Source organism: Mustela lutreola, chromosome 6, assembly GCF_030435805.1.
Source record: "Mustela lutreola isolate mMusLut2 chromosome 6, mMusLut2.pri, whole genome shotgun sequence".
NCBI classification, from domain to species: Eukaryota; Metazoa; Chordata; class Mammalia; order Carnivora; family Mustelidae; genus Mustela; species Mustela lutreola.
The window spans coordinates 156,893,912-156,921,871 of record NC_081295.1 but is presented as its reverse complement, the minus strand read 5'-3'; the positions used below and the strand labels follow the sequence as shown (position 1 = coordinate 156,921,871).

Below are 27,960 nucleotides of genomic sequence, written 5' to 3'. Positions count from 1 at the left end.
TGTGTCTGATCCTTTTGTAGTCATGTCTGGTCGTGGGAAGGGCGGGAAGGGCCTGGGCAAGGGCGGCGCCAAGCGCCACCGCAAGGTGCTGCGCGACAACATCCAGGGCATCACCAAGCCCGCCATCCGGCGGCTGGCCCGGCGCGGCGGCGTCAAGCGCATCTCCGGCCTCATCTACGAGGAGACCCGCGGGGTGCTCAAGGTGTTCCTGGAGAACGTGATCCGCGACGCCGTCACCTACACGGAGCACGCCAAGCGCAAGACGGTCACGGCCATGGACGTGGTCTACGCGCTCAAGCGCCAGGGCCGCACTCTCTACGGCTTCGGGGGCTAAAGCCGATCTCACCCGCCGTACTTCTCATCCAAAAGGCCCTTTTCAGGGCCGCCCACGAAATCTGCTAAAGCGCTGTAGACTGTAGAAATATTCATATCAGACTTCCTAACCCTGAGTTCCATAAGCACGTGGTCTACGGGAGTGTATTTAAAATGTGAAAGCTGCAAGTGTCTCAGATTGTAACGGCTTCCCGGTGCCACCATATCCAGAAAGTACATCCCCCCTACCCCCGTGTCCACTATTCAACAGTCGTGCTGAAAGCCGAGCTGATGTACCATTTATTCTCTATAAGGTACAGCTGGCCAGTCTTTGCTGGCAGAAGCTGAGTGATTCTGAAGCTTTTTTTTTTTTTTTTTTTTTGAACGTCCTGCCAGAGAACATTGTGGCTAGAATTTCAAATAAGGTCAAGGCCTCCCATGTTTTCGGCTGTCCCCTTTAATTTTCAATAAACAATATATCAATTCAGTCACAAGACCTTTTATTTAAGAGTGGAAGGAAGGCACTTTCCGATTAATTTTGATGCATCCTAGAGGCTTTTTTAAAAAGTCACATTTTCTTTGTCTATTATCCTAGAGACCTAAGCGGCAGGCGGGAAAATGCTTCCTGGAACCAAGAACCAATCTCTGCGCGGGGAGGGGCAGGAGGCTCCTGTCCAATCAGGACGCCGGGGGTCGCTATAAATAGGGGACCGCGGCGTCTCCCTCTCACAGTTCTGAGTTGTTACCTCGTCTTCGCCATGGCTCGCACGAAGCAGACGGCGCGCAAGTCGACCGGCGGCAAGGCCCCGCGCAAGCAGCTGGCCACCAAGGCGGCCCGCAAGAGCGCGCCGGCCACGGGCGGCGTGAAGAAGCCGCACCGCTACCGGCCCGGCACGGTGGCCCTGCGCGAGATCCGGCGCTACCAGAAGTCCACCGAGCTGCTGATCCGCAAGCTGCCGTTCCAGCGGCTGGTGCGCGAGATCGCGCAGGACTTCAAGACCGACCTGCGCTTCCAGAGCTCGGCCGTCATGGCGCTGCAGGAGGCGTGCGAGGCCTACCTGGTGGGGCTCTTCGAGGACACCAACCTGTGCGCCATCCACGCCAAGCGCGTCACCATCATGCCCAAGGACATCCAGCTGGCGCGCCGCATCCGCGGCGAGAGGGCGTAATTTTTTCATGTCCTGATTTCTGCCAGCTTTAAACCCAAAGGCTCTTTTCAGAGCCCCTCCATTGTCCCCCAAAGGAGCTGTTAACGTTCGAAAATTTGATAGCCCCATGAAAGCTCGGGTATGTTTTGAGGAAGGGCTGGTAGGCTCGAGAGTTAAATGGAGGATTGGAGAATGTGGCTCTGGTCCCTAAGTGCGGGCTTTCCCTGTTGGTGCTGCGCCTGGGAAGTGTCGCTTTCCGGATGGGCATTTTAAAGGTGATTCAGACGTTTTTAGAAATTAAACCTGGTTTAAGTGTAATGTGATGTTTGTCAAGAGTATGCTGCTGGGCTTGGTGTATGCTCTTAACTGAGCAGAAAATGGGCCAGCAATGACCTAGATGCCGACCTGCAGGTTGTCCGTAGAATGAGCTGCCCATAGCTCTCAAAATCTAAAGTATTTGCCCACTTGTTTTAACGTTCTCAGTCTGAAGCTGAGTTGTCCCTGTTTTTTGTTTTGTTTTCAAGAAGAGAATAAGCCTGGGTATTCAATCTGAGATGTCTTAAAGCTGTTATGTTGCAGATTTTCACACGTAACATTCTGGGTTTCCTAACAGAACTTCACTGTATTACTTTTCTCCAATTATTTTAAGATTTTGAAATCTCATGCTTTTCACATGTGAACATTATTGACTCATTTTGCTTCTTTTGGTTTCAAATCCTAACTCCAGGCGTTAGCCATTTTTCTCTGGAGCTTTCTGCCATCTGGGTTTTATATTCTTTCCCCTGTTTTCAGATTTGTCCTTTCAGAAAGGTTCTTATCCCATCTACTGGCTCCTAAAGCTTTTTGGAAGGCCCAGGGATTGGGGGCAAAGACCCAAGGGGCCAGAACCTCTTCCTACAGATTAGTTTAGAGATCCTTGAGTGGCTCTTGGTTGTAGGGACTACCTGATGCTGCCTCTTAGGAGCTTCAGATTGTTTTCTCTTCACCCCTTGAAGGATTTTCCCATCATAATGGAGCCAAGGCCAGGTGATCTAGGTTCAAACCTCAGAGCTCCAATTACTAGCCATATAACCGTTTGCCAGGTTACGACTCCTCTTTCCTCTGGGTCCCAGCCTGTGTAGCTGTAAACCGAGGAAAATGAATCAAAACCGTAGAGCACTCTTTGATTAGTTCCTGGCACTTAGTGAATGCTCAAAGAAGGTTAGCCCTTATTATACCTCTCTCCTGCCCATTAAGCATGTGGTGAAGGGGTCCCCTCCACCCCAATCTTCTAAAAGTTTTGTGGTTGAAATAGTGGGAAGTGGTTGATTAAAACATTTTCCTTGTTAAGGTCTTTTGTTAGTTCTCGATTTGCGTTGTTCTGAAAGACGCAGACTTGTAGCAATATGCCAAACCACATATATGGAGGAGTCCAAAACAGCAAAATGGCCAAATAGCAAATATTTGGGGCTTTGCCGGCCAAATATGGTCTCTCTTTCTTTTTCCTAACACAATTAATAAAATATAAAAACTACTCTTAGCTTGAGAGCCACACAGAACAGGACACTGTCCATATATGGCCGTAGTTGGCTACACTTGCAACTCCAGGAGCTCCTTGGAGAGAAATACGCTCGCAACTTTAAACTTCCCTGCCGGTCTTCACTGGGAACACAGTGAGTGTTGACTGCAGTACACATTCGAATCATTAGACCTTACTTATCATCCAGGCCACATCAGAATCTAGGCCACGTCACAAAATCCCATCCGATCCCCACTCCACCCTCCCCACAAAGAAATAGCAAGCTTAACCACCCTGCATCCCAACCTCATGGTCACCAGGTCAGTTCTCTTCGATGTTAATGTATTTCTGAATTCTTTGGACCCTCTCTGACTTGCAGTCCCTCCGTCCTTAATCTGCTTTCCTCAGGAGTCCGTAACCGCCGGGATCCCTGAAGTACAGGTCTCTACTGCAAACACACAGTAATGCCCATGTAACAGAAGAGGGTGTTTCTGACAGTGCACTTTTTTTTATATGTTGGTGGGGATAAGGAGTTTGAATTGGGGAGTGCGGAAGAACACCTCGGAAAACCGGCAGAGTCCCATGTCATGGGACGTGTGTTCGAGAGGACTGCTGGAAACCCTGGAGTACTTCCAGCAGGTCTGGGTTATCTGGGTTATCCATTTTCTTTAATGGATTTGCCTGTTGCTAAAGGAGAAAGAATCTCAATCAAAAGCAGATCAAATTCAAGTTTGAATTTGAATCCAGATCTTTGGATCCTCAAGTCAGAGCTATTCCTCCCGCTTCAGGTGCAAAGCAGGCGTCATTCTGGCTATTGAACTTTCCCAAACTGCAAAAGACACTCTCTGAAGACATTCACACGTGCAGACTCCTAGGAGACAGAACTGGTTTTCCAAGTAAGATCTAGGTGGTTAATTTGGGGCGGTATGCAGTCTACGTCCCTCTGCCTCTATGCTATTTGCTACAGTTCGAAACAATGTTTATGCCCAAATCAGGGAACCGTGTCTTTCCTCTTGCAAAAGTCCAAAGCAGAAGCTAGGGACAAAGCATTTTTAAAGACGTCCTCCTGATGTTTAGCGGAAAGTCATTGCAACTTCCAGAGAACTAGCACGATGCCCTAAAGCCAGGGGACTCCTGGGACGAGCCGAAAAGAGTTTTAAAAAATATCTTTCCTCTGTTGCACACGATTTATGAAAACACAAACCCGTGTGCGAACGTGGAGACTGCTGTCTTCCATGAGAGCTTCAAAGCCTCCGATTCTGTATGATTATTTTCAGCATTTAATCAGATTTGGGGGACGAACAAACACACTTTGGGAGTCCAACCGCGAAGGGCGGCTGCCTGAGGGCAGTGGATTGGACGCTCCACCAATCACAGAGCAGCCCCGGCTTATATAAGCCCCTGGCCGGAGTCACGCAGCATCGCCAGACTTGCGGCTTGGATTTTCAGTCTCTCTCTTCGTAGTAGTTTCTGCTCCCGGCCATGTCGGAAACCGCTCCCGCTGAGACGCCGGCCCCGGCGCCGGTGGAGAAGTCGCCCGCCAAAAAGAAGACCACCAAGAAGGCCGCGGGCGGCGGCGCTGCGAAGCGCAAAGCCACCGGCCCCCCGGTGTCCGAGCTCATCACCAAGGCCGTCGCCGCGTCCAAGGAGCGCAACGGCCTCTCCCTGGCTGCGCTCAAGAAGGCGCTGGCGGCCGCCGGCTACGACGTGGAAAAGAACAACAGCCGCATCAAGCTGGGCCTCAAGAGCCTGGTGAGCAAGGGCACCCTGGTGCAGACCAAGGGCACCGGCGCCTCGGGCTCCTTCAAGCTCAACAAGAAGGCGGCCTCCGGCGAGGCCAAGCCCAAGCCCAAGAAGGCGGGCGCGGCCAAGCCCAAGAAGGCGGCCGGGACCACCCCTAAGAAGCCCAAGAAGGCTGCGGGGGCGAAGAAGGCGGTGAAGAAGACGCCCAAGAAAGCCAAGAAGCCTGCAGCCGCTGGTGTCAAAAAGGTGGCCAAGAGCCCCAAGAAAGCCAAGGCGGCTGCAAAGCCCAAGAAAGCGGCCAAGAGCCCCGCTAAGCCCAAGGCGGTGAAGCCGAAAGCAGCCAAACCCAAAGCCGCTAAGCCCAAGGCAGCGAAGCCTAAGGCTGCCAAGGCAAAGAAAGCGGCTCCGAAAAAGAAGTAGGAAGCTGGCCTTCAAAAAGGCAACGAAACCCCAAAGGCTCTTTTCAGAGCCACCCAAATTTCTCTGAAAACAGCTGTACGCAGTCGTGGTGCCATACATACACCACGTCCCCCGGACATGTAACAGCTATTTGAAAAAGCCCGCTGCAACTCCCCATTGGCTCGCTCCCTGGCCCCGGTTAGCCTCTTTGCAAAGTACTTTAACCCTTGATTCTCTTAGTGACACAATTCAGAATTTGGAGACGGTCGGTCAACCAACCACACCGCCGTCTTACCAAGGGGCAGACCGGGTTTAAATTGCGGCAACAGCTCTTCTCCAGAAATAGTGAGTGGCTCTGAAAAGAGCCTTTTGGTTTGGTTGTTGCTAAATGAGACCTCACTTTCCCTTGGCCTTGTGGTGGCTCTCGGTCTTCTTGGGCAGCAGCACGGCCTGGATGTTGGGCAGCACGCCGCCCTGCGCGATGGTGACGCGGCCCAGCAGCTTGTTGAGCTCCTCATCGTTGCGGATGGCGAGCTGCAGGTGGCGCGGGATGATGCGCGTCTTCTTGTTGTCGCGCGCCGCGTTGCCCGCCAGCTCCAGGATCTCGGCCGTCAGGTACTCGAGCACGGCCGCCAGGTACACGGGCGCGCCGGCCCCGACCCGCTCCGAGTAGTTGCCCTTGCGGAGCAGGCGGTGCACGCGGCCCACCGGGAACTGCAGACCCGCCCGCGACGAGCGCGTCTTGGCCTTGGCGCGCGCCTTGCCGCCCTGCTTCCCGCGACCGGACATGGTTTCAGGAAATTGCCAATGACTAGTCTGAGTAGAGTAGGAGAAAGTTTCCTCTCTTATAGTCCTCACTGGGCGCCAAAATAAAGCTGTGCCATTGGATAAAATTACAGTTACATTTAAACCAATGGAGTCCTGGTTTCCAAAGACTCTTTTTTTGATTGGTTAGATACAGGATGCTACCCAGTATTTACTATAAATGGTTGGTTTTGTTTTATCAACTCCGTGTAAGGAGCAGAGTAAAGATGACAGGTAGAACCTGTTTTTTCTTTAGTCTTTGGGCTTTTGGTGTTGGGGAGGGGGTAGAGGGGTGTTAGTTACTGTCCACTCTGCCAAAGCCGGTCAAGTCTAAGAAGCTGTGAGTAAGGAGGACGCTTAGAGCCTCACACTCACTGCGTTACTTTCAAGCCTTCAACAGTTGTTTCTGGCGGTACCCGAGCCCACCAAGTCGGCGCCGGCCCCGAAGAAGGGCTCCAAGAAGGCGGTGACCAAGGCGCAGAAGAAGGACGGCAAGAAGCGCAAGCGCAGCCGCAAGGAGAGCTACTCGGTGTACGTGTACAAGGTGCTGAAGCAGGTGCACCCCGACACCGGCATCTCGTCCAAGGCCATGGGCATCATGAACTCGTTCGTCAACGACATCTTCGAGCGCATCGCGGGCGAGGCGTCCCGCCTGGCGCACTACAACAAGCGCTCGACCATCACGTCCAGGGAGATCCAGACGGCCGTGCGCCTGCTGCTGCCCGGGGAGCTGGCCAAGCACGCCGTGTCCGAGGGCACCAAGGCCGTCACCAAGTACACCAGCGCCAAGTGAGCCTACCAGCTGCATAGGCTTTTTTTTTTTTTTTTTTTTTTTTAAATTCTGACGGAGAGGCAAAAGCACATTTTCATCTGAAGGCTTTTTTGTACACCCTTCATTTGTGAAAGGTACTTTCTGGTCCTGTGTATTTTCAGTAAGATCTTTTTTTCTTTTCTTTTTTTAATACTACAAACATCAAGCACTCCAAAAGAAATTTATTGTGCAGAGACGCCTGGGTGACTTAGTCGGTTCAGTGTCTGCCTTTGGCTCAGGTCATGATCCCAAGGTCCTGGGGTCAGATCTGCAAAACACTCCTCTCCATCTGTCCCTCTCCCCTTGCTTGTGTTCTGTCTCAAAATACTTTAAAACATTGTTTTATTGTGCATATTTCATTTACCATCCAAATTCTAACTTTAAGAACCACCCATTGAGTTAATCAATGAGAAAACTGAAAATTAAGGTGAAAAAGAAAAATGTCTCTCAACTTGCATTAAAAATCTTATTGGCAGGGCTTCCATTTATCTTCCTTAGGTCTTTCCACTACTTTTCAGTCACCATCTTCCTTCCCAGTAGAATGCTCCGTGAGTCACATAAATTGATTTAAAGGAATCTTCCCAAGTCACATTTCCTTTCAGTTACTCCTTAACATCCATGGAAGGTATGTAACTGGTTTCTCCCTCACTCTAGGACTACATTTGCACAAAACAACGTCATGGTGTTGGGGTAAAGATGGAGAAAGAGGAAAATGAGAACTTAATCATCTATTTCCACCAGTTATGGATGAGGACTGCTAATTCAGGCTCTACATCTTTGGTTGAATTTTTCTACTGTTAATTTCTTGTGCATGTATCCTGGGTAAACCAAGATCCTCTGCTCTCCACCACCTCTTTCCTAGTGAAGTTCCCACAAAGATGGAAATCGATCCTGTTTCATGTTCATCACTCACCCTTTCATGTCCCCATGTGGCATTTCTGTTCACTGTGATTTTCATATGGTCAAGTCCAATTTTTTGTCAATATATGTATTATGAAAAAACTGGGGCTTCTGGGTAGCTCAGTGGGTTAAAGTCTCTGCCTTGGGCTCGGGTCGTGATCCCAGGGTCCTGGAATCGAGCCCCACTTGAGCCTCTGCTCTCTCTGCCTGCCTCTCTGCCTACTTGTGATCTGTCAAATAAATAAATCCTTAAAAAAAGAAAAAAGAAAAATAGCTATATTTTTCAAAATCAAAAAAATTTAGGGAAGGAAGTGGCATGGTTTTACATTTCATAAGTATCTTTAATATTTGGTTTAATAGAGGGGCGCCTGGGTGGCTCAGTGGGTTAAAGCCTCTGCCTTTGGCTCAGGTCATGATCCCAGGGTCCTGGGATCGAGCCCTGCATCAGGCTCCCCTCTGTGCGCTTGCTTACACCCCTCTCTCTCTGCCTGCTAATGATCTCTGTCTGTCAAGTAAATAAATAAAAATATTTTTAAAAATAATCTGGTTTAATAGAAGACAGCTGGATTCTTGCACAGTATTTGTTTCTGCTTTCAATCAATTGCTCTATAACTGTCAAGTGAAAAGCAGTGCAAAAATTAAGTTTTGGGATTATCACACAAATACAGTTAGCTTCACAGTCCCACCAAACGGGTCTCAGAAAGAGGCTTGGGTCCCCAGATCGTATTTTGAGAGTTGTTAACTTTTGGACAAAAAGAAAGCAAACATTTATTTATTTACTTAGTAACCATAGTGTTGTGGGTACGGCTGGGGAGGCCTTTGGCAGAAGCTGATACACAGCAGCATTTGAGAATTCCTTACGAATCACTTTGTGTTCCCAGTGGTGACTGTCAATGAAATTTACTCTCCTGAAATGAAGTTTCAGTGAACCAGAGAGCACCAGTGAGTTTCTCAGGAAGCTCTTTGAGGCTTGGTCTATAACGCTGCTGGAGGTGGATCTTTCCTGTGTACACACAGAACTCCCAGAGAACCAGGACGGACGCTTGCTCTGGATGGGATGCTGACCTCAGAAAGACAGGTGCAAGACCTGGGGAGAGAGGAGTCATGAGACACACAGCGTAGAGGTCTGATTCAGCCCATTCCAGGATTGGTTCCAATTGATTAGCATCATGAATTCTGCCAGTTTACATGCTGAATCCATTCCAAGTGACAGCTAAATGGTTCTGTTTGTTTCATTTTAATTCTCGCATTAGCACTACTTAAACATGCTTTCTTTCATGCTTTCTGGTGCACACACACACACACACACCCTTTTTTATTTTACTGTTACTGTGAGTCCAGACATCTGAGATCGTTCTTACTTTCAGTCAGTATGATGTCTTGGACCCATTAATTCAAAACTTGTAATCAACTCCTCTTCGACAACTTTTGGTTCTTGAATAGAGACCACAATCTCCATCTAGGGTTTCTGGGAGGGAGTTCTCAGAGCACTGTGCACCTGCCTGACTCAGGGAACCTCGAGACAACTTAACAGGAGGTGGTGTTTCAAAAGGCTAAGGGCATCCTTTCCCCCTGAAAGTCCTTAATCTGGACCCATAGTTTTGTTTTGTTTTGTTCTGTTTTGTTTTTAATCTAACTCACTTTTCTGCCTGAAGCTTAATAACATCATTCTTCTCTGCCAACAAAAGACACTAGCTTCTTAATGTTAACATACCAGATTTGTCCAATCTAAATAACGTGTCTTTTTTTTTTTTTTTTTTTTTTTTTTTTTAATCTATCTGACAGACAGAAATCACAAGTAGGCAGACAGGCAGGCAGGGTTGGTGGGGAACAGGCTCCAGAGAGCCTGATGCGGGGGCTTGATCCCAGGACCCTGGGATCATGACCTGAGCAGAAGGCAGAGGACTTAACCCACTGAGCCACCCACTGAGCCACCCAGGCACCCCTAAATCACATGTCTTTAAAAACAGTAAAATTAAAAAATTTAGCAAGCACACAATGGACTCATCCATATATATATAACCTTAATAATTTTTACATTCCATTTTGAGCTTTTGGAAGAATTATATATAGGCCACAGAACAGAGTTAAGGATGCTGTTAGCATGTATGGTTCCCAATGGTTCTCCCAGTCATGATCATCTGTATACCACTTATTTGAAAAGAATATGGAATTTTAATTTTTCTAACTCTCTTATTCTAAGAGGTACCAAAAAATAGAGAAGGTCATATGGCCTGTCCAGTTTCTGATTATTCCATTAGTTCCATTAAATGCAATATAAATAAAAATATAACATATGAAATGTATTATGTATATAATTATTTTAAGGTATGTATGTATGTATTAATGTATGCATATAGTATATTTGGACACATATAATATATAGCTGAAACCTCAAAGGCTTAGGATCTATCTGTACTCTCCATCTCAGGGGCACTTGGCTGGCTCAGTCGGTAGAACATGTACTCTCCATCTCAGGGCTGGTCTATAACCAGGAGCATGAAATAACCAGAAACTGGAGAGCCAATGCCATTGAATTTTTGACATCCCCCAGGAGTAAAAGTATTGGGAATATTAAAATAGAATATATTTTACTGTAACTGTGTATAAATAACACATGTTTTATATGTATATATAAGATACGTATTATGTACACATACCATATATACACACACTCATTTTATGATATAGTTTATTTAAATTGCAAGCAGTGTCAAGTTTCAGTGACTTGAAAATAAATGTAAATAACTGTATTTGGCCTAATACAAATACATTGATACTTACAGCATATCTTCATGTTCTGTTATTTCATTTTCAAGATATGAATTTAAAATATTGGGGGGGAGTAAGTTAAGATAAAGCTACAGTGCAACCAAATATCAAGAATTCTTTTTTAAAAATCCGGTGTTACATTTATAAAACATTACCCCTCAAATTTGAGTGGAAGAATTTTATATAGTTTTGTATTCTCAAAATACTTTCAAAGGGACCAACCAGCAAAAACTGCTAGACTGTTTCAGTTCTAACCTATTTTAGGTGTAACTCCATATTCACATCCCACGTACATATTTCTAATATTAATTGGGGTGTGACTCATAGTTGTCTTTTTCTTAGACAAGTGCAGGGACTTTAGAAAGTTATCATTACTCAACATTTTTATGCAACACCTTAATATTTGCATGAATAGTCCATACCTATATTCTAATTTTTATATTCTGCATTATTTTTACAAGTAAAGTTGCTATGATATAAAAAAATCATATTTATTTTTTAAATAAAACGTACACCCCCCAAAAGCCTTCATTTATCAGTGGATTATTTTTCTTCATTCTTTTTCATTCTAAGCATCTGAGGAAATCCTCCGGGAATTATTTTGTCTCTATGTTTTGTTATAACAAGACATTAAAATTATTCTTTTTCTTCTTAGGATTTTATTAATTTGAGAGAGCACAAAAGGGGGAGGGGCAGAGGGAGAGGGAGAAGCAGGCCCCTCCCCCCATAGCTGAATCACACAGCATGTAGCCTCTTCAAATTGGCTCCTGGCACTTAGTCCTACGCATTTAAGTTTCCTCCATGTCTTTTCATGGCTTGAGAGCTCATTTCTTCTTAGCGCTGAATAGAATTCCCTTGTCTGGATGGACCACAGTTTATTTCTCCATTGATTTCTCCATTCACCCACTGAAGGACATCTGAGTGCAAATTTTGTGTGTGCATAAATTCTCAACTCCTTTGGGTCAACTCCTTTGGTAAATTCTCAACCATCCCATAGCAAACTGAAGGTGAAAAACCTATTAATCAATCCTAGAACCTGACTCCTTTCACAAAGAAGCACGAGGTCTTTGCACGTGTGCATGTGTATAGCTCAATAGGCACTGAAATTTCCAACAATGCATCATTTTATAAATGAAGTTGTATTTTTCCTTTTCACATGTCCCCCAAGAATTACTATTTTCAAAAAAAAAAAAAGTCACATCACTGAGAGTGAGTCCCTTGGTATTTGATCATCTGTGTTGATCTACAAGGTCCTTGTTTCCTTCAGGATGATTCTATCCACAGGTTCTGTGATACCTGGTGCTGTGTGTGTGTGTCAACTTGACCAGGCTGTGTATTACCCAGATATTTGGTCAAACATCATTGTGGGTGTTTCTGTGAGGGGGGTTTTCGAATGAGAGTAAAACATGTAAATCGTTAGGCTTGATTTGTAAAGCAGATTATTCTCCCTAATGTGGGTGCGCCTCATTCAATCAGTTGAAATCAGGAATAGAATGCAAAGGCTGTCCTTCCCCTGCGTAAGAATTCCTGGTGTCTGGCTGCTTTGGAACTGGGATACTGGCTTTTTCCTGCCTTTGGACTCAGACTGAGACATGGGCCCTGCCTGGGTCTCAAAGCTGCTGGTGGCCTTGGGACTGGAACTTTGCCATTGGCTCCCCTGGGTCCCCAGTGCGCCGACTTGGCCTGCATATCTGGAGCCTTGTCGGCCTCCATAATCGCATGTACCAGTTCCTTATAAGAAATCTTTTCACACCTATATGCACATCCATCCTGTTGGTTTTATTTCTCACTAACCCAAGTACAAATACCCAGCTTCTAATTTATTTTTTTTGGTTTGGGGCCCACACATTTGTATGTTGAAAGTATCTCTTTTATTGTTAAAATAACTGTCTCTTATTTTGTTTTTATAGAACGCTTATGGCGTTTCATGATTTTGGAAAATTATGCATGCATTTAGGTATTCTTACCAAAGAGTTTAACTTCAGCCTAGGGAAGGGGCCATTAAAAAATACTAGATATAAGAGAGGAGCCTTGGGGATGACAGCTATGGAAACCACTGCTTTTCATAAATGAACCCCAGGAATGTAACCTGTTTATTTAGCTGCACAAGCACAGACGTCACAACGATGTCCAGAAACACAGTCACGAACCCCTCTGCCACTCTCACCAGTGGCAGCAGCCCTGTGCCTGCTGTTTTCCCCAAATTAACATCCTTGAGATTCCAGTGTCCTCTTATAGCTTTTCATAATTTCTCCATCAAAAGACTTATTTTTTATGTAAATGCAGACCTTTGGCTGAGGGTCTGATTTTATTCTTCCTTCTATCAGTGGGAACTCTAGTGCACCTGCAGGGGGCGGGGCCTTTGTCCTTTTAGTCTCACTGACCCCAGCAATACTTACATGTGTGTTCAACTCTGTAGGAGTTGAAAGAAACTTTTTATCCTCATTCAAGTCTGGATAAAAATGTCCTTGTGCGTTTTGTGAATTGGTTTTGTTTTTTAATACCACACATCTGCTTTACTCTTGAAACCTCCCAAGAGGCTGATTTGGTGACAATGCCAGAAAAGGCAAGCCTCTGAAATCAAAGTTGAAAGGTATCAGAAAATGGATAAACTAGTGATCTGCAGAAAAAATACACATTTGAGATTGTTTGGACTGTTATGGATAACGAGATGCAGGCATCTCCTACATTTAGGAACCTAAAATGTAACACAGTAAGCTGTGGTCAAATGAACTTAATGTGCCCGAAACAATGTCCTAATTAAAGGATGACAAACTGCACAGAATCTAGAAAGGAGTGGAAAAAGAGTTAAGCTTTGTCAGTACATTTTGTCCAACCTCTGTGGAAGGGAGTTTTCAATGAAGCTGGACAAAGGCCAGTTTTAGGTCACATAACTTGGGAAAAAAAAATCTCTCCTTTAGGATAGGACTCTCACATCTATTTTAATGTTCCATCTGTTCTTTTGTGTTCTAAGAATTGTTCTTTAGGGGAAAACAATATTATCAGAGGCAAATCATGTGAATTATCAAAGCAGCAGCTGTTCCAGTATAAAGTAGTAAAGTGACATCCAGGTCTGGCTGAGCTCAAGTCCATTTCCCAAGACGTATCAGCAATGACACAAATTAATCAAGATACCTTGAACAACAGAGGGTTAGATGCCTGGATCACCAAGGCAGAAATAACCCATACAATCTAGCTTTGAGTTCTTTTTTTTATTTTTCTCTCTTTTTAGGAAATTTAGGTTTCTAAATACTGGACTGTAATGGACCTGCTATGTGAACCTTTCACAGAAGGGCCACAAATTCCCTCTGCTTCCTCCTGTCCATTCTGCAGGGTTCAGCCCCACCCGCCCCATAGTCTTCTAGGTATCAGTCCCGCTGACAACTGCAAGTCATTCAAAGCACACCTGTCTAGTGCTCGCTTCGGCAGTACATAGACAAAGCACACCTGTCTATACCTATACCTCTATCTGTACCTGTATGTGTATCTGTAATGTCCACTAATAGATTAATGGACAGGATCAAAGGCTTCTGTGCTCTGAAAAGTAGTGATTAAAAGAACCCAATATATGGTGAATTTACCATCATCAACTACCTTGATGTGATGATGGAAGGAGAGAAGATACATTAATTTAAAAAGTGTAATTTCTTTTCTAACAGAATTGAGGGAGGGATATACACACATACACTTACATGAATACACGAAACACATACGAAATACACACATGCACACATTACCTCCTTATGCACAGTCCGGTCAGAAAGCTGCCACAAAGATTTTGAAAACCTGAGTAGACAAAGTTTACAAGAGCTGGAGGAACTGGGTTAATTGTAACCCAAATCTTGAGTATTCTAAATTCATGGCCTTTTTAGTGAACTGTCAGCCTTCCTTTTCTCCCATTCTCTAAAAGAAAGTAATTCTATCTGCATTAACACCGTAAGGTTTGGAATTCTCCTTTATAGAATTACCTTTATGACAAAGCAGATGATGCTTGGAACTTGTTTTTATGCAAGGATACTTTGCCTAGGATAGTTTTCAGCACCGCACTCAACATATAAAGCGAACATATGTAACATACATCTTACCTATAAAACAAATTATATCAAACACTCACGATGGAACGTCTAGCACTAAATCTAGAAAGCTGGCCACAATTTGTGTTTACCTCTGTTCTTGTCTACATCCTCTTGCTGTGACTGTCACTGCCGCGTTCACTACCTGATTTTTAAAAACTAATTCATGAAACTCTTAAAAAGATTTTTGAATCATACACTTGCATGTGCTTCTCTATATGCTTAAGTAATAATTTATTTTTGAGCTTTTTAAAGTGGTATCATATATGAACCTTCTGAGATTCGGGTTTCTGAAATTCAACCAAATATTACTGTGTATTTACTCATTTCCCGCCCTCACTAGACTCCTATTGGGTGACTGTATCTCACTAAATTTGATTCTTTTGGCGGTGCATATGGTTGCTTCTTCTATTTTGCTATTAAGAATAGAACTGCTCCATTCTCCTGTGTCTCCTGTTCTAAGCGACCGGAATAGTCTCGTGCCAACACCTGGGCTCCGTTATTGGATAAAGGATATTATCAAAAACTTCAGCAAATACAATTCAGGGTTTCCTCCACCACCACCACCACCACCACCACCCCATTCCTAGCAAAGACCAAAGTATTTTTAAAAGTGCCATTCCCCAGGGCTTACACTGGAAGGAGGGATTTTGACCTCCGGAATCCGGGACAAAGGCACAGGGCTTCCGCGGCCCTTTTACGTTTTTTTAAACCTCTTCCAACAGAGTGCAAGTGACAGAACGAAGATACGGAGTGGATTATGACCCGGAGGGTAGGAATCGGAGCCCAGTCCTTCCCAGGAGAGGAATTTCACTCAGAGAAACGAGGGAGTCGTGGCCGGGCTGCGTGCAAGGACCCGGTCAGGCCAGACTGGCAGTCGCGGGTGCTGGGTGCGGGGGGTAGGGGCGACTTCAAACTGCCCGCGCGGGGTCCCCACTGGCGCTCACAACAACGAGCCGTCGGATTGCTCAATCGGGACCTTGCTTCCATTATTTTGTTGCCTTTCTCAGTGTATGTAAAATACACGCTGCAGGGAGCAGCCAGCAGCACCCCCAAAATAACTTAAGTGAATAAAGACAATTTGTGCGTCTTTTAGCGGGTGCCCGTTGCTCCCTCAGCAAGGTACACCTGAGAATTAAGGACAGAGCGCTCGAGGCCTTATTAATAAAACATTTTGCCAGGGGAAATTTTCAAAGGTGACCAGGTGTTGCTTTGGAGACCAAGAATATTTTATTTTACCCGAATTGTCTGATAATGACCGTATCCTTCCTGATCAAAATCCATTTAAATAGGTCTCCGGTTCTACTTCAGTTTCCCATACATCCTACTAACTTATCGAGAGGTGAAAACATGGAATTCAGTTTCTTTGCAGCAAATAAACAACACAGGATGAATGAGTGCCAGGTCCCTTTAGAACACTGAGTGGCTCTGAAAAGAGCCTTTGGGGTGTGTGCCGAGCCTTACCGATTGCTCTTGCAGCCGGCGGGCTCACTTGGCGCTGGTGTACTTGGTGACGGCCTTGGTGCCCTCGGACACGGCGTGCTTGGCCAGCTCCCCGGGCAGCAGCAGGCGCACGGCCGTCTGGATCTCCCTGGACGTGATGGTCGAGCGCTTGTTGTAGTGCGCCAGGCGGGACGCCTCGCCCGCGATGCGCTCGAAGATGTCGTTGACGAACGAGTTCATGATGCCCATGGCCTTGGACGAGATGCCGGTGTCGGGGTGCACCTGCTTCAGCACCTTGTACACGTACACCGAGTAGCTCTCCTTGCGGCTGCGCTTGCGCTTCTTGCCGTCCTTCTTCTGCGCCTTGGTCACCGCCTTCTTGGAGCCCTTCTTCGGGGCCGGCGCCGACTTGGCTGGCTCAGGCATGGCCGAAAGTAACTGTTGAAGAACCAGGAAATAACAGGAAGAATGAGTATGAGGCTGTGCGTGTCCTCTTTATCCACGGCTTCTTAAACAAAGGAGGCAGTGAGTCAAATCCTGTATCTAATTGGCGAATTCGGCAAACGTCACGAATTGATTTTGTTCAATCAAAAGAAGTGTATTTGAAAACCAGGATTCCATTGGTTTAAGTGAAACTCAATTTCAGCCAATGGCACAGCTTTATTTTTCTGCCCAATAGAGACTATAAGTAGGGTAGCTCCGGCTGTGTCAACTCTGACCCTACTCAGGTTTGTGTTTTTCGTCTTCATTATGTCAGGTCGCGGGAAGCAGGGCGGCAAGGCGCGCGCCAAGGCCAAGACGCGCTCGTCGCGGGCGGGTCTGCAGTTCCCGGTGGGCCGCGTGCACCGCCTGCTCCGCAAGGGCAACTACTCGGAGCGGGTCGGGGCCGGCGCGCCCGTGTACCTGGCGGCCGTGCTCGAGTACCTGACGGCCGAGATCCTGGAGCTGGCGGGCAACGCGGCGCGCGACAACAAGAAGACGCGCATCATCCCGCGCCACCTGCAGCTGGCCATCCGCAACGACGAGGAGCTCAACAAGCTGCTGGGCCGCGTCACCATCGCGCAGGGCGGCGTGCTGCCCAACATCCAGGCCGTGCTGCTGCCCAAGAAGACCGAGAGCCACCACAAGGCCAAGGGCAAATAGAAGACTGGCCGAGTGCACAGCTCAAATCTCCTGTACAAACCAAAAGGCTCTTTTCAGAGCCACTCTCTTAATCAACAAAAGGAGCTGTGCCTTTAAGTCCCATTGTTGGCATAGCAAAGTATTAAATACTGACAAATCCCGTAAAGCAAAGAAAAGCTTGCCTAAGGTATTTATAAGTCTGTCGTTTGGCCCAAGAGACAACCTTGCTCTAATGAACCCATGTGAGCAAAACTGGGGTATCCCGATTCCTCTGCAGGATCAAAGGTCCATCTGGAGCACAAGCTTGTCCTGTTATGGCAGGGACAGTCAGGGATCTAGTAGGACCTGAGGCCACACACGGGGTAAGATCCTTATCTGCGTGGCCTCCCTGGGATACCACAGAGGGAAAAACCCCAGGGGGCTGGGCCCTGAATACCAGAGGAGAAACAACCCAAGGAGGCTGGGCTGGGGAGCATAGTCTTGCTGGAAGTTTGCCCCGGGCCAATCAGACAAAGACCTGAAGAAATCCTAAACAGCCCCGACTAAAACTGCGCTAAAACTGAAAGTTGCTGGGGGTGGAAAGGGGTCATTCTTGGATACCCCTCTCCCTGTGAAGAGCTTATCTCTCCTCTTAACCCTTTGTCTGCTGCCCCTCACTCTGTGTCTGGTCTCCCTCTTTATTTCTCCGAGCGGCAGGACCGACGACCCTGGGCACCAGAAAGCTGCGATAAAAAAATCCTGAAACATTTTCTTGGGGACTCCAGGATCTCTGGTCGTCATCAAGGCGTCTAACCGTGAGTAGTGGACAGCCAGTGTCTCTGTTACAGTCAACAAAATGGGCCTCATCATCTCCGAGTGAATGGCACTGCTGGGGCCCTCAAATCTCGGGTGATAGGTTCCCACAGATCCGTCCTCTAAGAGAAGGAATGCAAAAACCCCAGGAGGGTCCCCCCAGACATCCCCTTGCCAGCGGCCTCCAAGGGATGGCACCCGCAGTCGCCTGCTGCAGGGAGGAGCAGCGTCTACCTCCGCCCTCCCCGCCAGGGTCCTGCTCCTTCACCCGTTGCCCGGTCAAGTGGACAGAGCACTTAGGCACATGGTGTCCTCCGGGATCTGACCCAGAACTTGTTAGGAATAGCCCCTCAGCTCCTCTCATCTTATAACCCCTTACTGGGGTTCCGCACGCACTGTTCTACCTGTGACCCTCCAGCCACAGAGCATGTTTCTCGTTTTTGTGTGAAGGTCACTATACCCCACACCTTGTGGATCGGGCTTGCCTGACGGGGTGAGGGACACCCTCCAGGACCCACCAGCGCCATTTTGTTCCACTTGGCGAGGTGCCTGCCCCTCTGCTCAGCTGTGACCGTCCTAGGATGGACCCCCGTCCGGCTGAACACATGTGTGTAGGTAGTGTCGAGAAGGACAAGGGAACGGACTTCTACCTCGGCCGTGTGCCCCGTCCCCGCAGCCCATCCTGTGCCTCCAGAAATTGGCCTTTGTTAGCCTTTTACAACAGGTCTGTCAAACAGAGCGATTTTATTCTGTCCATCACGCTGGCGTCCACTGGACCCGGAAAAGTCTGGCACATCCACCCGCCACTAAAGGGGCCTTACTGGGTCATGGCCCGTCCCCTGGCTGGGAAATGCAGAGACAGTAAAAGTCAGGACAGGCAGGGTGGCTCCCGAGAGGTAGGATCAAGCCCGGTTAGAGTGACTAACTAGCACCTCACAGAAGGGACAGCAGTCCTGGCTCCCAGTAGCAAAGACACCCAGGACACTGGGTCAGGATGAAGGCCTCCTGGTCAACTATGAGGAATGAGGTTAGGGGAGCCATTGACCCCCTTCCTGTGGATGGGGGTCTCAGTCCCCTGACCCGAGCTGGTGCTCCTCGGGGGCGCTTCCTGAGTAATTGGAATGGTTTGACCCGCAAACCCCTAAAGAAAAGGCAAATTCTTTTCTTTGGTTCCACGGCATGGCCACAACACAGACTGGAGGAGGAGACATAGCGGCCTGAGGGACACGTCAGTTATAAGACCCTGTTGCAACGGGACTGGTTTTGCAAACGTGAGGGATATGGGGAGAAGTACCCCATGTGCAGGGTTTCTGGGCCTTAAGGGAAAATAAGGGCCTGTGCCAGCCTCCTGCCTGCTCTCTCTCACGGCTGGACCCGGTGGGGGGGGGGGGGGTAGAGAGCAGTGGGGGAGGGGGTGGTGAGGAACACAGGGACCCCACACCCACGCCAAAGGCAGACAGGCAAATGGTGTCCACAGAGGATTTCCAGCCCCAGCCCCATCTTCCCTGGGGTCTCCGTCCCTTTCCTGTCCGGCTCTCCCAGATCCCCTGCTGCGCTCGGGGCTCTATGTCTTGCAACAATATACAGGACCCAGAGGAGGACCAAGGGCAGCTGCCGCTATGGCTGGGGTACAGGTGTCCATGTCACTGCAAGACCAGAGATCAAGGGGACCTTGGGAAGCTTTCCAAAAACCCTATACAGAAGCCTCCCAAAATCTTACTTGTGATTGAATTAACCGGGAAGGAGGAAATGCTCCTGTTAAATCAATCACTCTCTGAGGCGGACAAATGCGGAGTCCTAGGCACCGTGGAGAGAATGGGGACAAGCAGCTGAGTAATTCCCAGGCACCGCTGGGCCCATGGGGTACTTCCAGTTCTCAACTGGGGCCCAAGATCCCAACTGGGACCCTAACGATCCCCTCAGAAACTGGTACCTGGGTCACTTCCAGGCCTACGTCCTGGTGGGATTAAAAAGTTTCGAGTCCGGAATCTTGTCAGGCTCCCCACCCCCACCCAGACTCCAGTGGAAAACACAACAGCCTCCTAGAGAGGAGGGAGGCTCTCATGAAACATACAGCTGTCTCTCCTGATTCTCCCAAGGCCGAGATCATGCCCAAGACAAAACTGTGATCCAGTCAGTCCCAGATATTCGGGAAAACCTGCAGAAGTTGACCGCTGGCCCTGAGGGGGCCCTAGAAGAGCTCTTCGGAGCTGCTAACTGGGTCTTTTACAACCAGGGCCAAGAGGAGAGTGAGGAACAAGAGAAGAGTCTGGGAAAGAATTTGTAGGGTCCACTTGTGGCCTTATAAGCCGTTACCCATCAGCCCCCACCCTTACCCCAAGGCTCCGGTACCAGATGCCTCGTCTGTGGCCGCCCAGAGCACTGGCAGCCGGGATGCCCTCAAAGGAGACACCCAAAATGAAAGCCCCCAAGTCCTGTCCTGCTTGTGCAGGACCCTGGAAATCCGAATGCCCTCGAGGACCTCCATCTCGAGGGCTCCAATGAGAGCTCAGCACCCCCAACGGGGTATGATGGGGCCCGGAGCTCTTCACAGGGGCGTCCCTGGGGCAGCTTGCCTTTGGGACCCAGAGCCTCGGGTAACTCACGAGACAGAGGGAAAGGCAGTCCGTTTCCTTCCACCTTCCCTGTTCTCCTCCCCACCCGGGTGCCCACCGCCCAGCCTCTGTGCCGTTGTTCAGAGCATTGATGGACAGCCCAGAATCAGTTTTTTTTCCTCTCCCCCTGGGATGCATCTGGGGCGATCTAATTTTCTCTCATTCCTTGTTAATGCCTGACAGCCCCATACCTCTCTTAGATAGAGATATTATGGGCCAATTTGGGAACACTCATGTTGATGGCCCCTGGACAGACGGGCAGTCGCCTCCCCTTATTAGAGGCTCATACTAATCCCCAGGTCTGGGCAACTCAGCAGTGGGTTGGGCCTTACCTGCAGTGCCCATTCACAAATACTTTAAAGATCCCACAACTTGCCCCTGTCAGAACAAGTACCCTCTAAAACCAGAAGCAAAAAAGGGCCTAAAAAATCCCATAAATAATCTAAAGAAGCTGGGGGTAGGGGTGGGGGTCTTAAAAGAATGCAACAGCCCACGAAACACCCCAGTTTTGGGGATACAAAACCTAACGGGGAGTGGAGATTGGTACAAGATCTTGAATTATTAATGAGGCCGTGGTCCCAAGTCGTCCTGTCGTCCCCAACCTTTACACACTGCTGCCACGATACCCCTGGCACAAGCTCCTTTACAGTCCTAGGCTTACAAGAGGCCTTCTTTCACAAGCCACTCCATCCAGACTCTGTTTCTCTTTGCAGTCGAGGAGCCCACAAATCCGACCGCCTAGATCACACGGACAGTTCTACCTCAAGGGTTCTGAGATAGTCCCCACTTATTTGGACAGGCCCTGTCCTAAAATTGTGCAGAATTTTCAGGTGTGAGAATTTTCACGGTGTGGACCGTCTCCTGCTATAAGCCCCCTCTGAGCCGAGTATACAAACTGGCACCCAAAAGTTTCTACATTTTCAGAGTATGGGGGGAATAGAAGGTCTGCCAGCCTAAGGCTCGATTATGTGAGACACGTGTCCAATATCTAGGTCTGGGTCTTTCAGAGGAACATAGGGTACAGCCCCATTGCCTTGTAACATCTCCTCAAAACCCTTAACTGGTTGAGAGATTTTTCAGGCTTCACTGTGTACGTCGCTTATGGACACTGGGGTATGGGAAATCATGTGTCCTCTTTGTCAATTGATCGAAGGACAGGACATGCTGGAAACCTGCTCATTAATACTGAACCCAGACTCAGAAAGGGCTTCTAAAGACCTCATCAAGGAACGTCTGGGTGGCTCAGTCCGTTAAGCATCTGCCTTTGGCTCAGGTCCATTCCAGGCATCAAGCCCAGCTCTGGGCTCCCCTCTCAGCAAGGGGCCAGCTTCTCCTCTGCCTGCCGCGCCCCCTACTTGTGTTCTCTCTGTCTCTGTCAAATAAATAAATAAAATCTTTTAAAAAGTAAAAAGCTCAGTGCCCCAGCTTTAAGCCTCCCTACAGGGAGGTCTTACAACTTAGATGTGACCAAGAAGAAGGGAGTGATCTTGGGTATTCTAACCTAGGCCCGGGAGCCCACTCCATAGCCAGTGGGATCTTTAAGCAAAGACCTTGACCTGGTAGCCTGTGGGCTGCCAGAGTCCTTTAGGGCTGTGGCCACCTCAGCACCTTTAATCCCCGAAGCTACGAATTAACTCTGGGATGGGATCTTGCTGCACACACCCCTCCCGCATAACTGTCAAGGCCTCCTCTCCATGGAAAGTGACCGCGGGCTCACGGAGAGCCGCCTTCCACCGCACCCAGCGCTCTTGCTGGAAGGTCCAGTCGTGCAAATAAAAACTCGCTCCACTTTAAACCCTGACCCCTTCCTTCCAGAAGAGGGCACAGAGCCAGTGCACGGCCATCAACACATCATAGCTCAAACCTGTGCTATTGGGAGAACCTAAAGGGGACCCCAACAGAGAATTTGGAGGGGCCCTATTCACAAAGGAAGCCCATTTGCTGAGCAAGGCACCCGAAAGGCTGGGTGTGCTGTGGTCACTTTACCACATCACCAGAAACGAGATCCCGTGCTGTCTGGATCGAGCCCCGCCTCCAACCACAGCCCTCACTCAGCCGGGCGATGGAACTCAGTAGAAAACAAAAGTGGCAATGTCTTTACCGACTCCAAACACGCCTTCCTGCCTTTGCATGCCCGCGGCACAAGGTGGAAGGAGAGAAAGTGTCTAACTGCCTCAGGTTCCCCCACTAAATATCACCCAGAAATCACCCGCCCCTACAGGCCATACCCTACCCCCGAGAGGTGGGAGAAAGCGACACCAGAGAGGAACAGGTGAGGTGCTGGAAGGGAACTGCCTGGCGGATGCAGCGAAATCTGCCGCCAAGTTTTCGGCTGCCCCTGTGGTTGCCTCCCTAATCTAGCTGGCTCCAAACCCAGGGGAAAACTTGCTCCCACACAGAGAAAAAACAATGGGCATTAGAAGGAGGCAATAACCCTCACCCTCCAGGCCGACTCCAGGGTAAGAACGTAGGCTTAGCCCTGGGCAGCGAACCAAGAGAAGGTTGGGAAAAGCCTACATCAAACCCTCCATCTGGGATGGGATAAAACCTTGCAGATGACCCACATGCTTTCTACAGGAAAAATCCTGGACAAAACCTTTAAGTACCTTTTAAAGACTTGTGAAGTCTGCCACAGGAAACACATAACCCGTACTCTCATCCCCAAATCCCCAGAGGCAGACAGTGAGTGGGGAGCTGGCCTGGGGAAGACTGGTGATTAGCGAATGGATTTCACAGGTATGCCTGAGGCACAAGGGTCCCAAAGCCTCTGGGTTTGGGTAGATAACCATCCCACGCTGGGCAGAGACCTTCCCCTACAGAACCAGAAGGCCTCAGGGTGGGTAAAGGCACTAATTAAGTGAAACCATCCCTTGGCTGGGACTCCCCTGGTCTGTACTCCTCATTGCCTTACTCTGGATTAGAAATGTCCCTGTGGAAACTGGCTGGAGCCCCTTCCAGGTCTTGTATGGGAGTCCCGTCTGTGTAAATGACCTGCTGGTGCACAAGGGAGGCTTTGACAAAATCATGTCATCCCTCTGGCAAGGTCTCCATGAGCTCCTTGGGCGCTTCCTAACCCTCAGCTCCAAGACAACCAACCTTTCCCGGTCATCCCAGGGACCAAGTGCTTGTTAAAGATCTTTCCTCTTTTCTTTGTCTCTAGAGCCTGTCTAAGAGGGCGCACACGCAGTCGCCTTAGCCTCCCCAACAGCTGTCAAGGAACCCAAGGTCAAGGCCTGGATCCACTATTCTAGGGTCAAGCCCTGGTTTCCAGTGGAAGAAGATACCACTGCGAGCAAGGAAGGGCTTAAATGCATCTTTAAAAAACAGAAAAGCCAACGACACCAAGCTAAGTACTTCAACCCCCGATCAAAGATGCCCTTCAATGCATTTGTTCTCTTTCTCCTTCTTTCTCTTCCCAAACTTCTACATTGCCACTCATCTGCAGGGACCCAAGCATGGGTTCAACCCAGTACCACGCCCTTCAATTTGACTGATTGTCAGGTATGTGGGAAAGACTCAGTAGGGACCGCTGTGCCCGCCCCTATTGAGGTCTGGCTGCGGGCTAATTACTCTGTCACTCCTTTTGTCTCCTATATTAATTCATTCCCCAATCAAAATATCGAGCAACTATTTTTTAAAGCTTGGAAGAAGGACATGGAAACCAAAGTAGCCAGTGTCCCCTGGTCCGACAACACCCCAGACCTTGCTTGGCTAGCTCGGCTCCGGATCAGTACTTCAACAATATTCCCTATTTGCTGCGAAAACCCCTACACTCCGAACTCGGGGATTTTTGTAGGAAACCTTTCCACGTCCCAGTGCAACTTCACCTTCCGGATCCCTTCAAGCGTCGCAGAGGAGCCCTGGAATAGCTCCCTTTTCAACTCGCTCAGCGCCTACAAAGACCCTGATCAGCCGCACCTCTTTTTCCGGGCCCAGGATCCCCTAAAGGAAAAGACATCTTTTTGGACCCCCGCTAACAACTCCTGCTCAGCAGAGTGGTCCCCGGAGTCCTGCAATTCCTCTACACTAGGGTTGGCCAGAGGTTTGCTCCTCTCGTCCCAAGAATTCTTCCTGAAAATCTATCCTTCCAGCTCACTTGCCGTCACGGCGGGCGAGCGGCTCCGGTTCGATGCTTCCCTGATATGGAGGAAGTTGTCAGGCGCGGCCTTGACCTCCCCGCCGAAGCTTCTCTTTAAGTATGGGTTCCACCTAAGCCTCCGAGCAGAGGACGGTCTGTTCTTCTACTGTGGGAGAAGGGCGCGCGCGTTCTTACCTGCGCAGTGGACAGGGCGCTGTTCACTCGCCTACCTAGCTCCGCTTGGGCCCCAGGCCCCCGGGGCCGGCCACATGCCGCAGGTCGGAAACCAGTCCGAGCCTTGGATATAGAGACCCGAGGACTCCCTCTGTTTGGAGGGTGTGGCCCTCCAGAATCCCCGGGTCCTGGACCTTGGGACCTCCTGTCCTCCCATGCTCCCAGGCAGGGGACACCTGCAGCCTCCTCCAGGAAGCCGCTTTTATATTAACAACACAGGTCAGGGGGTGCCTCGTTCAGATTTGTCAGGTAGCCTGGTGGCCCAAATAGAGGACCCCTCCTTCTGGTGGACCTCCCTTTGGGTCCAGCAGAGACACTGACTATGGCCATTAATGACCCCAGAATTCGTCCTCTTCCTCCTGCTTCCCTTCTGACCTTGTATTCTAAATGCCCTTGTCCAACTTGTTTCTTCTCCTTTAGAGCCCATCAGGACAGCATTGGTCCTGTCTAGGCAGCCACAGATGGCGATCCTGCCTACTGTAGGGGCCTCAGGACAGACCTCTGAACCCATCGGTGCCCCTCCCCAGCAAGAAGTAGCCACAGATCGGTCATCGCCCCTGCTCCAGATGGCAGTTTGGAGTTACCTGTTCGGGGGTGGGGGGGGTGGGGGGGGGGAATATGTCAGGGACGGATCGGAGACAGAGAGGCAAAGAGCCATACAGTAGGATCAGAGGCCGCAGGGATAGGATCAGTTTCGCCCCTGGTGGGCCGGCCTCACGGGTATTCTTGGACCTGAAGTCTCTGGGGACCCAATCAGTCATGATGCTGTCCCCTTCACTCCCTTCATCATACCCTTCTCATCACCAAGTCACTAGCCGGAGTCGGTCTTCTGTTCCTCTCCACCCCTGTACATAGCAGCCAATGTTTACTTATTACTCATGGATGTCTTAATGAAAATCAGCTTCTTTGGCATTCCTAGTCTGTTGGAATAAATTTATTTTCACAGCCTCTTGAAATCTTTGTATGTCCTACAGTTAAATCTGAATTGCAGTCACGCGCCAAGACAGACAGCGTAAGTGGCCACAGCAATCACAGACAGGAGGTATGTGCTCTGTAGACTCAGTATATTATATAAAGTATCTCCATTATTTATTTTTTGAAAGAAACATGCATGGGGAAGAGGTAGAGGGAGACAGAGAATCCCAAATAGGCTGCAGTTCAGCATGGAGTCTGATGTAGGTATTGAACTCACTACCCGGAGATGACCTGAGCTGAAATTATGAGTCAGACGCCTAACAGACTGAGCCACCCAGGTGCCCCTGCATTAGCTCTTAAAATAGCTTTATGAGTTAAGTATTGTTATTATATTATTCCCACTCTTGATGAGCAAAGGTTTAGAAGACATAAGCAAGTGTCCAAAAGCCAATTGGTAGAAGAGATGCAACTTAAAATCAAATTTTTCTAACTCGAGTTTCAGCTCTTAAGCACTTTCTAAAACAATTGAATAATGGGTGACATTAGTTACAGTTTACAAAACTATGTTAGTTTCAAGAATTTTGGAGTATGATTCTGTATTTGTTTTCTTTTAAAATAAAATTCAATGTATGCAAAAAATAATTCCATATTAAATACCTTATGAAAACCAAAACTAAAAAAAATAAAAATATAGAATGTTTAGTCATTAAAAATTAAAAGGCTTAAAAGCAACTAAAAGCACATTTCTGAATTTAAGTACTTGATTTTTGTAGGGCTTTCATTGTATTTTAATTAATTTATTGTTAATGCAATCATGATCAGAAGCTCAAATAGATTTATTTTTCAAAACTGCTACAGTGATTCTAAACGTACACACACACATAAAAGGAGTGTGAAACTAGATCAGAAACTTTTGAAAAGAAATAATGGAACCCACAGTGCCAAATTATGACCTGAAGGCAACTACAATTTAAAATTTTGATGTAGTAAACAGAACAGTGTAGGGGAGGAAAAATAATTTCCCCTCTACCCTTCTAGGTGCTATGAACTTCCCCTTATAATAAAAGACAGATTAAGGAGGAAAACAAAGAGCAGTTTAATGACATGGACCCCTCGTGTGTACTTGGGAGATGCTCTGAAGAACTGAGCGGAACTCCCCGAAGAGGCCCCAGCCACCCCAGGAAAGACCCCCTTCCGCTAACAGATGTTGGCGTGGGAAGGGAGTGCCCGGGAAGCCAGCCTGGGGTTGGCGGGAAAAAGACGGGAAACAAGGTTGTGATGCCGAATTAGGCTGGGGCTTTCCCAAGGACAGGAATGTCTGGTGATTTAGTCGTCCTTCTCTTCCTGCTGCAGAGAGGGCGACACTTAGAGGTTGAGGTCTCCTTCATGAATGTTAAAATGTCCCGTTAGGAAGATTTTAGAGATTCTACCCTGTCGGTGTTTCTTAAAAATCATCTGCTCGCATACAGTCCTTAGACAAAGAGGCGCATTTGGTTGGGGGGTGGGGGGACGTCTTCTGCTGCCCTCCATACCGAAGAGGCCTATTTTGAGACGGTATGTCCTGAACCCCTACACTCCTGTTTCGGGGTGACATCTTAGGGTTCCCTTCCCAGCCAACAACCATTCCCCTTCTCAATGAGAGAAGGCAGTACTTTGTTGTAAACTGAAGCCCCTAGTAACGTTTTCATGGGGGAGATTCCTGCAGACACCAGTACGACCGGCTCAGGAGAAGCCAGACCTTCCACGCGACCTTGCTCCCTCCCTCGCACAGTCCTCGGAGCTCCGCCCAGAGGTGGGAGGAGCCGGTCTGGGGGCGGGGCCTTGGCGCCCGCCCGCGCTGTCAGTTTTCAACGAGGTCCGACGTCTGCTTATAATTAGCGCTGACGGACGAGAAGGGCCATCGCTGTGTGGAACTCGCAGAGAGTTTGTTCCGACATGTCTGGTCGCGGCAAGGGAGGGAAGGGCCTGGGCAAGGGCGGCGCCAAGCGCCACCGCAAGGTGCTGCGCGACAACATCCAGGGCATCACCAAGCCCGCCATCCGGCGGCTGGCCCGGCGCGGCGGCGTCAAGCGCATCTCCGGCCTCATCTACGAGGAGACCCGCGGGGTGCTCAAGGTGTTCCTGGAGAACGTGATCCGCGACGCCGTCACCTACACGGAGCACGCCAAGCGCAAGACGGTCACGGCCATGGACGTGGTCTACGCGCTCAAGCGCCAGGGCCGCACCCTCTACGGCTTCGGGGGCTGAGCCTCCTGCTAATCCTCCCATCCAAAAAAGCAAAAGGCCCTTTTCAGGGCTTCC

At 48.7% G+C, this 27,960-nt stretch overlaps 6 protein-coding genes across 7 annotated transcripts; 4 read left to right on the top strand and 2 right to left on the bottom strand.

Moving 5' to 3' along the window:
- The first annotated feature begins 9 nt into the window (after positions 1 to 9).
- LOC131833051 (uncharacterized) lies at positions 10 to 27,936 on the top strand. The gene is made up of 3 exons (XM_059176304.1): positions 10 to 320; positions 1,045 to 1,399; positions 27,555 to 27,936. The coding sequence occupies exons 1-3, from the start codon at positions 23 to 25 to the stop codon at positions 27,904 to 27,906; spliced, it is 1,005 nt and encodes a 334-aa protein (XP_059032287.1). The 5' UTR covers positions 10 to 22; the 3' UTR covers positions 27,907 to 27,936.
- On the top strand, positions 4,354 to 5,148 carry H1-5 (H1.5 linker histone, cluster member). Its single transcript, XM_059176239.1, has one exon. It carries the CDS (start codon positions 4,441 to 4,443, stop codon positions 5,119 to 5,121), a length of 681 nt encoding a protein of 226 aa, XP_059032222.1. The 5' UTR covers positions 4,354 to 4,440; the 3' UTR covers positions 5,122 to 5,148.
- LOC131833021 (histone H2A type 1-B) lies at positions 5,478 to 5,911 on the bottom strand. The gene has a single exon (XM_059176267.1). The coding sequence runs from the start codon at positions 5,887 to 5,889 to the stop codon at positions 5,497 to 5,499; it is 393 nt and encodes a 130-aa protein (XP_059032250.1). The 5' UTR covers positions 5,890 to 5,911; the 3' UTR covers positions 5,478 to 5,496.
- On the top strand, positions 5,908 to 6,720 carry LOC131833306 (histone H2B type 1-M-like). Its single transcript, XM_059176423.1, has 2 exons — positions 5,908 to 5,925; positions 6,266 to 6,720. The coding sequence occupies exons 1-2, from the start codon at positions 5,908 to 5,910 to the stop codon at positions 6,695 to 6,697; spliced, it is 450 nt and encodes a 149-aa protein (XP_059032406.1). The 3' UTR covers positions 6,698 to 6,720.
- LOC131833029 (histone H2B type 1-K) lies at positions 8,399 to 16,420 on the bottom strand. Of its 2 annotated transcripts, none has more exons than XM_059176276.1 (2): positions 15,925 to 16,420; positions 8,399 to 8,702 (listed from the first exon to the last, which is right to left on the bottom strand). In XM_059176276.1, the coding sequence occupies exon 1, from the start codon at positions 16,327 to 16,329 to the stop codon at positions 15,949 to 15,951; it is 381 nt and encodes a 126-aa protein (XP_059032259.1). In that variant the 5' UTR covers positions 16,330 to 16,420; the 3' UTR covers positions 8,399 to 8,702; positions 15,925 to 15,948. The 2 variants fall into 2 exon arrangements, with proteins under 2 accessions (XP_059032259.1, XP_059032260.1); XM_059176277.1 differs by lacking the exon at positions 8,399 to 8,702 and adding an exon at positions 12,944 to 12,961.
- Positions 16,631 to 17,061, top strand: LOC131833011 (histone H2A type 1-B). Its single transcript, XM_059176256.1, has one exon. The coding sequence runs from the start codon at positions 16,654 to 16,656 to the stop codon at positions 17,044 to 17,046; it is 393 nt and encodes a 130-aa protein (XP_059032239.1). The 5' UTR covers positions 16,631 to 16,653; the 3' UTR covers positions 17,047 to 17,061.
- Positions 27,937 to 27,960: the final 24 nt, after the last annotated feature.